At 40.0% G+C, this 12391-nt stretch overlaps 1 protein-coding gene across 1 annotated transcript; it reads right to left on the bottom strand.

Annotated features, from left to right (window-relative positions):
• Positions 1-6094: 6094 nt before the first annotated feature.
• LOC128712605 (glutathione hydrolase 1 proenzyme-like) lies at positions 6095-11697 on the bottom strand. Its single transcript, XM_053807495.1, has 6 exons — positions 10982-11697; positions 10486-10911; positions 10069-10413; positions 7216-7953; positions 6720-7145; positions 6095-6647 (listed from the first exon to the last, which is right to left on the bottom strand). The coding sequence occupies exons 1-6, from the start codon at positions 11695-11697 to the stop codon at positions 6095-6097; spliced, it is 3204 nt and encodes a 1067-aa protein (XP_053663470.1).
• Between the last annotated feature and the right edge of the window lie 694 nt (positions 11698-12391).

The raw sequence follows: 12391 nt of genomic DNA, 5'->3' as shown, positions 1-12391 counted from the left end.
GTGCAAGGACAGGAAATAAAAAGTGGTAACCGCATCTGTGCAGCCGAACAACATGTGGCTAAACGGTTTACATTTTTTTTCCGTAACATATTACAAATGAATCCCGTTTAGCTCGTGATGGTATAAATGGGTAGATGGTTTTGTAAATTACTGTGTTAGTAGCATAAGCTTTTCCTGGCTTGAAAAATGTAATAAAATTAATATGCAATGATACAAATGATACGATAATCTGTGTTTTTTACAACAAACTATTGTTTATGGAGCATTTGGTAACGCCATTGAACCTTTCGAAAAGCTCGTTTAGGTTATTTAACCCGATCAATTATACAAAAGGGAATGAATAGATTGATTGCTTGAAGAATAGTCATATTACCATATTTGCTGCGATCCAAACGACCTGTTATAAACGCAAATTCTGTTGAATGTTCGGTAGTGGTAATACTTCTTTTGGGGTGGTCTATTTGGGGTGGTCCGGTGGCAAAATGGTAAGCGCGTTGGTCTTCACACGAACGAACCGGTCCAAAATGCCCTTCGGACAAATACTCCATACGCAGGATCCAGATCGCAGATCCCAACTATCCAGCTACGGGTAAATAAATTACTATCCAGCTACGGGAAGCCAGAAATGGCCGGCCTAGACCTCTTGAGGTTGTTGTGCCGATAAAGATACCGATAGAAGAATATCCCTTACATACATCCGTTACATTCGAAGCGATCGGCAGGATCACTGGGACTAAACTTTACTTTTAGCAAACAACAGCATTGGACATCGGATATGTAACACTACACACCCGCGGAGCTATTCCGTAGAACGTATATGCTTTCTAACACGATATCCCATGCCATTCATTAACATTATACGATATCCATGGGGCAAAACTGGGAAAACATAATCCAACATTTCAATCATTTGATCGGACTACAGCGTGTGAGAGACCTTAATTAAATGCAGAAGGTGGTATAAGTACATTTGCACTGGTGACGAATTAGAACCTTACCCTCGGAACAGGAATGTCTTAAAATTTGATCTAAAAATATCACGCACTAAAAATCTCACGAGTACAGGTTTCAGCATTTCGCATACTTTCCAACACAAACTCCATTGTCCACCGAACAACAAGATTCTAGGCGTATTGCTAAAGATGGACCGATCGTGTTGTGTGTTGGCTCTCGTGTTGAACATAAGTTTACTTAATAAGTTACCTAATTATGTGTAGCTTTTTGTGCTGATTTCATTAGCTTAATTGAAAACAATAATGCTGGGATTCCTTACAGAACATACAATCCTTAAATGATCTTCCTAAATCCTGTACATTATAACATCCATTTAACATACCAAATTTTATGTTGAGAGTTATTATTAAAAACATTGCATAAAAGAGTGAAATAAAAGTAGAAGTAGAGTAGAGCTCTTATTGAAATAAAAAAAAACTATCAATTATCATAAAAACTATAAGCTTAGTCAAGCTGGGTTTGTATACACAAACTAGTGAATCCTATATCATCTACGGCATCATAACGTTGATTCCCGTTGATTTGAATCATATATGAAAATTTCAATTTTGTCATTAAATCATCAGACGTTAATCCTATGAAAAGCATAATACTACCAAAGTTAACAACTCAGTACTACGAAACGCAATCAAAACAGGTATCGTACACTTATCTTATCTACGCGTGTGTATGTTTGTTGTGTTCGTATATGTTTTATAACGTATCATCTTCCTACACTCAACAATTATTTCACACCACGTTCCACCAAACATCTAATCATCATTTATCATCATCGTGGAAAATATTCCACGCCATATTTTTCCTATTAACAATTGTTGCGCCCCTCACGATAAATCGTTTTCTTTGCATGAGCAAAACTTGAAGGTAGAGTTTGTGGAACGCAAAGGGAGACCCGGGCATCTCTCGTGCGTCCTTTGAAGCCTACACATTTGCCATTCATAATCTTTTGCTGAAGTGAGGAAGCTGAACAGATCCGAAAATCCATTGCTACGGTTTATTGGAGAAGCAGTAGCAGCAAAAAAACACCACCCGAGGAGATGATGCAATACACAAACCATACTTTGGATCGTTTTTATTTTTCTTCTGCCGTTCGCTAGCTGTAACAAGCCTGAACTCAAGAATTTCGCTGAAAGGACTAGCTACGTCAGGACTTTTCGCCAAAGCACGCGTAGACATAGGGCCGCGAATACCATAGTCATCTGTATTCATCACGCCCTGCACCATTATCATTATCGTCACCATCGCCGCCATCCCTGTTGATGTGTGGTAGAAAGCAACAAAAAAAGGACTGGAACCATCGCCACTACTCACTTCGTCGACCATGTGTCATAAACTTTAGCGCTTCTTGCCTCAATCTGTATCAAACATCGGTATCGCATATTCATGTTCGCATATGAGATTTACCATGCGTATGTGGGTAGATAAGGTTTTGCTTATGCTTATGCCCAAAACCGTGGTCCCAGCCATTCTATTTTCTTGATTCCCATTTTACGCCTCCAAAAGGACATCACGCGGAGAGACACATCAATTGCAGAGCATTAAAGAAACTCCTTGGCCCGAACGACGGACACGGTAGAATGTCAAAAGACGACTAACTTCGCTACACAACCACCTCGCCACTATGCGCCACTCCCCACACTACATGCTACACCTTCAACATTACCTTTTGCGCACGGATCGAAAATGTGCGCGGAAAGCGAAGCGCACGGAACCATCAAGACGATAATATTTCCCCACGTTAGACGGATATACTCATGGACAGGGTTTTGTATGATAAATTGTGGAGTGTAACAGCTTTCCACTCGTACTATATTGAATTATGCTTGGTGGTTTTTCCGTCCCCTCACCGGGCCGGCTGCCTTTCTACCATTAGTGCGCAACACCAAACTCCTATCGACAGAGTGGAGAAGAAAAAAAATCGTTATGAACGCTGGAAAAGACGAACAAAACCATACATCACATTGTGCAATTGTGTTTATCGCACGTGGCCAATGACACGCTATGTTCTTCGCTAGAATAACTAAAAGGTGTTTAAAAGCATCTGAATCAGATTTTTTGTGTTGTGTTGAATATTTAAATGCCAATTGAAACACCTCCGAAAGGCAAATGTTTTACCATCGTTTTACCGGTTCTTGGGAGTTCTTAATAGATAATTAACTTAATCTCATTATGATAACAAACTTAATTGAAGCAGAGTCATAAACGTTTTTTTTTTTTTGTATGATCTGAAAAATGTACAGGTGTAATTCATCTAGTATCTATACGGTCCTTATTTTTCCCAAAAAAGTAAAAAGTTCGGAAAACTGTTCAGTTTTCATCTTCTAGTTAGTGTGGTATTACATGTAGCTCATCGTATGGTGGCAGTGGTGAGTCACATGTGTTGGATAATAATCCCTATAATAACACGCACCCCATGTGTTCTTGGTGCTTGAACATCAACATCCTGGAGGGGAAAAAACTCATAAGGTAAAGGTAAAGAACACAACATAGCCTCGAGTAAAAGTCTGTGGAAGCAGAAGCAAAAAATGAAAACGGAATGCCACGACATGCCGGCAGACGCACAATAACTACAACCTTCAAGACTCTACAAAAATGCCTTTGAGCTGCTGCTATCAGTTTGAAATCACATGAAAAAATCCCAAACGCACATCATCCCCGCCATGATAAGCTTTGAGACAGCAAGCAAAATATACAAATAAAAAAACGTTAAAGGACAGCGAATTGCTGCTGCTTGGCGCTGGTTGGTGCACTGTCGCAAGTGTCAACCTGTTTCATCCACCGTACCACTGCTGTCGAGGGTGAACCAGCGAGGCACGGAATCTGAAGCATCACGGATATTTTTTGTAAATATTTTATTAAAGCTAAAACACGCCAACATCAGACCATGAAAATGTGCAGAATCTCCCCGGGTTTGAGTGCCAGCAAAAAGGAGAAAATATGCCTGGCCTGTATGGAAGTGACACGGTAAGCGACAAGACAATGGCACAACAAAACACTAACAGCACCGGCACAATAACAAAAACCTTTTAAAGCTTGTGTGCTGTGAATATTTCTGAGTGTTTGCAATACGAGCAGGTGTTTAGCGTCGTAAATTCCTAAACTTGAGAAAATTCTTGACAGCGCTTTTAGGAGTTTAACAACATATAATTTATGACATTTCCGAAAAAAGTAATGTTGCAGTATAACGCAATTGTTTAACAGTTTTGCTTTTAATAACGACATTGATCTCATAAAAGGAAGTTATTTTCAAGAAAAAATGCATCACCATACGAACTTGTGCATCTCAATTAGCTCCACATTGTATAAACAATATAACAAATAAACGCACAATATTGCTTAAGTGTTTCCCGACAAAACCGACATTTGCAACAAACGGGAACAGTTCCATCTGCTTATGTACAAGTATTTTCCCCTTGAGATATTTTCGCAGAAAGTCTCTACCACACTGATAGGATTAGATCGTTACAGTTCCGATGGTTTGTATGCCACGGAGACCCTAATTCGTATCCCGCTGTGAATTCGCAGCTTGTTTTCTGGCCATCGAAAGATAAACCCGGTGGATGATACGGATTGCAATGCGGCATGAATTTAGAGAGCCATAAATATGAGTAACAAAGAAGATTAAAAAAGGGAGAATTTACGCGTGAAATTTTATATGCTGCGTACTACATTCCACCCTCCTGTTTGCGTTGGTGTTAAAGTGTGAAACAACTCATTACCTTGATTAAACGGAAAGGTAGCTGTATAAGGCTGAAAAGTGGTTTTAAAAACGTTAGCTGATAAACGAGGGGTTGAAATCTGTATGGGTGGTATCCTCTTTAAGTAGTGCAAATGTTGTGGAATAGTACTTCAAAACAGTTACAAAATGTGTTGACTATAAAGTCTTACTATTCGAAAATGGTACAATTGCACAATATGCATCTTTCATCAGAGAGTACGACAAATTAACGAAAAAAACGAAAAACAATTTAAACTTCAATTTGAGCAACTTGATACAAACCGTTCGACACAATCATCGTTCTATTGCACTGTGGAATTGTGTAGCATCTCCATCACTGTAGGATCGGCAATTGAACATACCACATTGAAGTGTTGTGTTTCAAGACGCAAAAGAAAATGAAACAAAACTCAACCCCAATGTGATGTATTTTACACCAACTCGAGAACGACGGCGTCACGCCACATTATTCATTATTCGCTGCACTCCAATACCAAACATCACATCACTGGTTTTGTTTTTCAAAGTCGACTAAATTTATTGCTTAAATTAATTTCATTACTTACCCCTCTTGAATTAAAACACTGCATACCATTGCACATGGGATGGGATGCACTACGAAAGTGCACAAAAATAAAACCAAAATACACATCCCTCGTCTGACAGCTGCGATCATGATTCACAGGCACGTTTCAACATAACAAGTGCGATTCAGACCTGTCGTATCAAACCTACCATGGCAACGCGATGTTTTCCCTTTCGTAGACCAAACTGTCATACTTTGTAATCAGTCGGGGTAATGCGCCTATGGTAACCATTTCTGTTTCATTCTACCGCCTCAGTGGCAGGATAGGGAGAGAAATCGGGCTTTTAAAATTTATGATCTAGTTGAGTTTGATGAATTGCATGTCGCATGTGTTGTCATAAAACAAATTACATCAAAACCTTTTGGTTGAATCGTCCAACAGGGTACAACATGGCGTTACGATGAAAATTTCTCCAATCATACCCCCGTTCTGCCCCATCGTACTGGAGTAAACGGGCCATCGAATTTTGGTGAGAATCAAGCAGCCATTCTGGTTACCCCTGTAGGTAGAGGTTGACTTGGGAGATTAATGAAATAAAATATGAGCGTTAATTAATTTGACCGTGATTTTAATTAGGGACTCAAATGTTCGAGTGCATATTAAATAGTTTGTGTAATTAGTGCTGTTCAGTGGTGATCTGTAACGTTAAGAAATCGTAATATAATTTCTACCTAGCGGAATTCTGCTTGCGGCAATTATTGCAAGTTAAAAAAAAACGGTAGTTGAAAGACCCGATTGTAAATCTTAAAGCTTAAATTTTATGGATAAATATTATTCAGTATCTAGTGTAGTTTCTACAATAGTCTAACTCAGTTTTGTGCGGTCGCACTGACACACTACCACCTCGCCGTCTGTCAAAAGCTGCTGAAACCGTGTCTCCTTGTTTCGCAATCGCTGTTAAGGCCGCAAAACCAAAATCTGCTTTAGTCTCTTGAATCTTGTGTCCGCGAGCAGCGAGCTCTGTTACCACATTTGAATCGAACCCCTTCTCGTATTCAACCTGCATCGGTGCTAACTGATGATGAATTCGTGGTGCGTTCATGGCATCGCAGAGGCCTTGTTTGAAGTACAGATGCCGAAGAATAAGCAAAGCCGTAGCGGTGGTAATCCTGGATCCTCCTGCTCCTCCAACTACCATCCGCACATCACCCTGCCGATCAATTATGATCGTTGGAGACATAGAGGAAAGGGGTCGTTTTCCTGGCACGATAATGTTTGCTGGAGAAGGGGACAGACCGTAAGAGTTCACAACACCTGGCGTGGAAAAATCGTCCATTTCATCATTTAGGATGATACCGGTCAAAGGAGAAACTATTAACGACCCAAACCTGGAGAGTTAAAGCGTCATGATTAGTTCAGGAGCTAGCATGTAGCATCAAGTATTTGTTTGTATTACTCACAGATAGTTGATCGTACTTGTTACAGCTATGGCATCGCCGTTGGCTGCTAGTACCGAGATGTGAGCGGTGCCTTGATCTTGCAGGCCAGCAAAATCTGCTCCGTAATAATCATAACTATTGAATGTCATGTTGCTCACTATCGTGTCACGAATATAGGCAATGTAGTTTTTGTTTGTCATCTTTTGAAGCACCGTGATTACAGAGGTGACGAAACGCGGATCTCCCACCTTCGTACGTAATCCATACCCGTGCTTAAAGCTCTCGATGATCCGATGCCACGTTAGTGGATCATTCAATGACAAGTCTTTGTACCCGTCCAAAATCGATAACATATAGCTGAGTATCGGTCCACTGCCTGGTAGTGGCATGGAATGAAGATAGTAATGATTGCGTAGTTTAGCTCGCGCTGACTTAAGCCATTCGGGTCTAAAACAAATAGGGAATATAGGGAATATTATGAAACTCCAAATTCTACATCAGATCTCTATACTATTACTTGTAATTGTAGAAATCATTCTCCGTTAGGATGCTGCCAACTGTTTTTAAATCTTTCATCAATTTGGGTAAAAGTGTACCGTTTTTACCGTACAACGCGTTCGCTCCTTCCACGGCAATCACTTTCAGGGATTCCCCCAGTGCTAATCGCTTGATGCGATCTCCCACCTTCCAGGTATCATTAGTTGCGGGGTTGATGAAAATTTTTGCTAGTGCAGGGTACGTCAATATAAGAGACTTCTCTGAAGACAGTATTTTCGACAAATAATCCGTCACGAGGGACCCCTTGGTGCATAAATCTATCGTTGGATTCACTAACGTTTTCCAGGAAAGTTTGCCATACTTCTGATGCAACTCCCAGTAGCCCTTAACTTCTCCTGGAACGGCAATCGATAGACCACCTTCGATGGCGGCTTTACCGTTTCCGACGTACATATTTTTGGTAGCAGCTGCCGGAGCGACCTCCCTCGAGTCCAAGGACTCTACGATGCCCGAAGCTTTGTTATAGACGGTCAATACAAATCCACCTCCGATACCCATACTTTGCGGGATCGAAACACCTTCACAGAACAGGGTTGCGATAGCCGCATCGGCGGCGGAACCACCTTGATCTAGCATATTCATCCCAATTTCAGCACATTCGGCCGCATTCGATGCCACTGCAGCACCCATATTGTCTGCATCCTGTGATCGAGTCATGGGGCATGTCATACACACGACTAGTAGAAATGATCGCCATCTGAAGGTATGACATGATGAAAGGTATGTTTTTCAAGAATATTAATTTCTTCTGTTAAACACTATTACTGAACTGACTAAACTCACTGTTTTACTGCATCACGTTTCATATTTTTCAAGTTTTGCTTTCTGATAAATAAATACCCTACACTACAGTAACTCCAAATGAACACTAATGAACGTACATCGGTTTTCGAGAGTTATATACTTCGGACTAAAACAATAAACGTACCGCTCGAACACAAACATGTCTGGTGTCTTTTGACATAATTGATGCAATGTACAAAATGATACCATCCATTCCAAAATAATTGTACAAATTTCGCACCATAATCAAAAAATAATTCATCAAACGGTATAGTTTCTATCATCACCAAATATACGTTACAGAGTTCGATGGTTCTGTAACTATATTTCACGCAACACGATATCACATTTTGGAAGGTAAAAAAATATACAAATAAATCCATTTTAAATTAGGTTTCATCGCTCCCAAAAAACCATTGTTTTATTTTTCTTTCAATAACAAATCTCCCGTCTATTAACAATACCCTGTATAGTTGACAACTGTTGACACAATTTTTGCACCAGTGAACATGAGTGTCAGAATGAATATGCATTTCCATTTGCAAAAAACTCAACTTTACAGCTGATAGTTTTTGTATAAAGATTGATGGCTTTCATTTTAACATAATTACATTTGGTGTTTTCTTGCGCAGTATTTTTTAATTTTTTTGCAATTTGTTAGCGTTCCTAAAATTACCGCTTCCTATTCGTTCATAAATTTAGTTCACAGTCAACCTTCTACCTGTTCGAACGTACTGTTAAATGTGTGATAAAATTCTCTGCGTAACGAAAACGAGTGAAGTGAGACATGAAAAGTACAAATAACCAATATCGTTCTGTGATCAGCACTCAGCGATGAATCGAAGCAAGAATAGAATACCTAGACGAACTACAACAAAACTATCGCTGACTCAATATCATCAAAAGAACTTTTTCAGGTTTTGATGAACTTTTACTCCGCCATACTTTTACGTTCAAAGGTTAGTCACAACATAATGAACACTAACACCACCAATTTTTTAAGCCGAGTGCATTTTGAGCATCTGCGATTACATACCTCCGAATTCAAATTATCATCATTCAGTAGGGCTCCGGAATTTGAAACCTCTCGTTTTTGTTTTTTGTCTGACATGTTGTCAAAGCTGATCAAATACAAGATCAGCACCGTGGACCGTGGAAATCTGGGATGCCATACCAGTGTAGTTCGTGTTTTTCCACAGTTCCCGCTTGCGACGCGTTGGAGACACATTGGAAATTAATGAAGAGCAAAGGGTGTGTCGTACATTCCAGGCAAAAGGTCAATGTAGGGAACTGAGACAATATACAGTTATATTACTTGAGTTGCGGTTAAGTTAATCTAGCATATTATGTGCTATTTTGATAATCAGTCGCTAGTTAACACGCAATTCCCATTTACTATTCAACATGACTGCAAAACTGCGAAGGAAATCAGTCAATATATAAACTAAACGCCTAAACTTTTTATGGCCGATAGAAGAGAAGAGACATTAATGATATACAACAAGACTAACATCTGACCTCCATATTGTATCACAATGTAATTAAAATTATTTTCGAGTATTTGGTAATGAAAACAAAAGCACTGTTTGTATTCAATACAAGTTTTGCTTATCTACCTATGAACGTCATATGTCTATGAATGAGTTAATTTGATCACTCATTTCCGAAGTCTAACAAAAGCACTCTAAAGATATTTCTTCTTGTAAAAGCTTTATCCACTAATGTAATTATGATTGTACTTTGATAAAACAGCATAACACATACTACTGCCTAATAAATTAAGTAAGACGTAAAGTCTATATTTTATCGTATCAACCGTGAATCATTATGCAGTATTTAGTAACAATTGCCTAGCCCTCTTTTGTGCGGTCGCACTGACACACTACCACTGCGCCGTCTGTCAAAAGCTGCTGAAACCGTGTCTCCTTGTTTCGCAATCGCTGTTAAGGCCGCAAAACCAAAATCTGCTTTAGTCTCTTGAATCTTGTGTCCGCGAGCAGCGAGCTCTGTTACCACATTTGAATCGAACCCCTTCTCGTATTCAACCTGCATCGGTGCTAACTGATGATGAATTCGTGGTGCGTTCATGGCATCGCAGAGGCCTTGTTTGAAGTACAGATGCCGAAGAATAAGCAAAGCCGTAGCGGTGGTAATCCTGGATCCTCCTGCTCCTCCAACTACCATCCGCACATCACCCTGCCGATCAATTATGATCGTTGGAGACATAGAGGAAAGGGGTCGTTTTCCTGGCACGATAAAGTTTGCTGGAGAAGGGGACAGACCGTAAGAGTTCACAACACCTGGCGTGGAAAAATCGTCCATTTCATCATTTAGGATGATACCGGTCAAAGGAGAAACTATTAACGACCCAAACCTGGAGAGTTAAAGCGTCATGATTAGTTCAGGAGCTAGCATGTAGCATCAAGTATTTGTTTGTATTACTCACAGATAGTTGATCGTACTTGTTACAGCTATGGCATCGCCGTTGGCTGCTAGTACCGAGATGTGAGCGGTGCCTTGATCTTGCAGGCCAGCAAAATCTGCTCCGTAATAATCATAACTATTGAATGTCATGTTGCTCACTATCGTGTCACGAATATAGGCAATGTAGTTTTTGTTTGTCATCTTTTGAAGCACCGTGTTTACAGAGGTGACGAAACGCGGATCTCCCACCTTCGTACGTAATCCATACCCGTGCTTAAAGCTCTCGATGATCCGATGCCACGTTAGTGGATCATTCAATGACAAGTCTTTGTACCCGTCCAGAATCGATAACATATAGCTGAGTATCGGTCCACTGCCTGGTAGTGGCATGGAATGAAGATAGTAATGATTGCGTAGTTTAGCTCGCGCTGACTTAAGCCATTCGGGTCTAAAACAAATAGGGAATATAGGGAATATTATGAAACTCCAAATTCTACATCAGATCTCTATACTATTACTTGTAATTGTAGAAATCATTCTCCGTTAGGATGCTGCCAACAGTTTTTAAATCTTTCATCAATTTGGGTAAAAGTGTACCGTTTTTACCGTACAACGCGTTCGCTCCTTCCACGGCAATCACTTTCAGGGATTCCCCCAGTGCTAATCGCTTGATGCGATCTCCCACCTTCCAGGTATCATTAGTTGCGGGGTTGATGAAAATTTTTGCTAGTGCAGGGTACGTCAATATAAGAGACTTCTCTGAAGACAGTATTTTCGACAAATAATCCGTCACGAGGGACCCCTTGGTGCATAAATCTATCGTTGGATTCACTAACGTTTTCCAGGGAAGTTTGCCATACTTCTGATGCAACTCCCAGTAGCCCTTAACTTCTCCTGGAACGGCAATCGATAGACCACCTTCGATGGCGGCTTTACCGTTTCCGACGTACATATTTTTGGTAGCAGCTGCCGGAGCGACCTCCCTCGAGTCCAAGGACTCTACGATGCCCGAAGCTTTGTTATAGACGGTCAATACAAATCCACCTCCGATACCCATACTTTGCGGGATCGAAACACCTTCACAGAATAGGGTTGCGATAGCCGCATCGGCGGCGGAACCACCTTGATCTAGCATATTCATCCCAATTTCGGCACATTCGGCCGCGTTCGAGGTTACCGCAGCACGAGCGTTGTTTGTATACTGTGATCGAGTCATGGGACATGTCATACACATGACTATTAGCAACGAACTCCAACTGTAAGAGTTAAACAACGCATATGATTAGATTGTAAATATACTATTTAACGTCATTTTAAACATTTGTAACCATTATTATTCATTTAACATCGCACTGGTTTTAGAAATAAAACATGCTTTGTCACTAGCTTCGTTTAAATCACACATCAACTGCATTATCATATGTTTAAGCGGCATACACAATCATCAAAATAACAAAATAAACTCACTTCATCACGTTTTTGCTTTTCATTTCCTTCAATGTGTGCCTTTCTGCTATATAGTCAAACTCTACACTACAGCAGCTTCAACTGGATACTGAAAAGCGAACATTGCCTCGCGAGCGTTTTATACTTTTTACCAAATACGAATTTGTATCCAAAAGAAAAAAAAAACCATTCTTCGAGTTTTACCCCATTCAACAAAAACTAATTCATACATTCAACTTGTTTTTATCTTCACAAAATAGATGGTAGTGTTCATCGAACCGGCAATTTTGTTACACACACCTTCCTATATTGGGCAGAGTGATTAAAAAAATGTACATTTCTACGAAATCATCTTTTTATCCGATGACTTTGGATACCGTTCTCTTAGAACGGGATTTTTTATATTTGCCATACCAAGTTTTATGTCTGCTGACGACGACACTCTGTATAACTGGCATCTGTTTAAATAATGAATTTGTTTG

The sequence above is a fragment of the Anopheles marshallii genome, chromosome 3 (genome assembly GCF_943734725.1).
Source record: "Anopheles marshallii chromosome 3, idAnoMarsDA_429_01, whole genome shotgun sequence".
NCBI lineage: Eukaryota > Metazoa > Arthropoda > Insecta > Diptera > Culicidae > Anopheles > Anopheles marshallii.
This window is presented reverse-complemented; position numbering and strand designations above follow the sequence as displayed.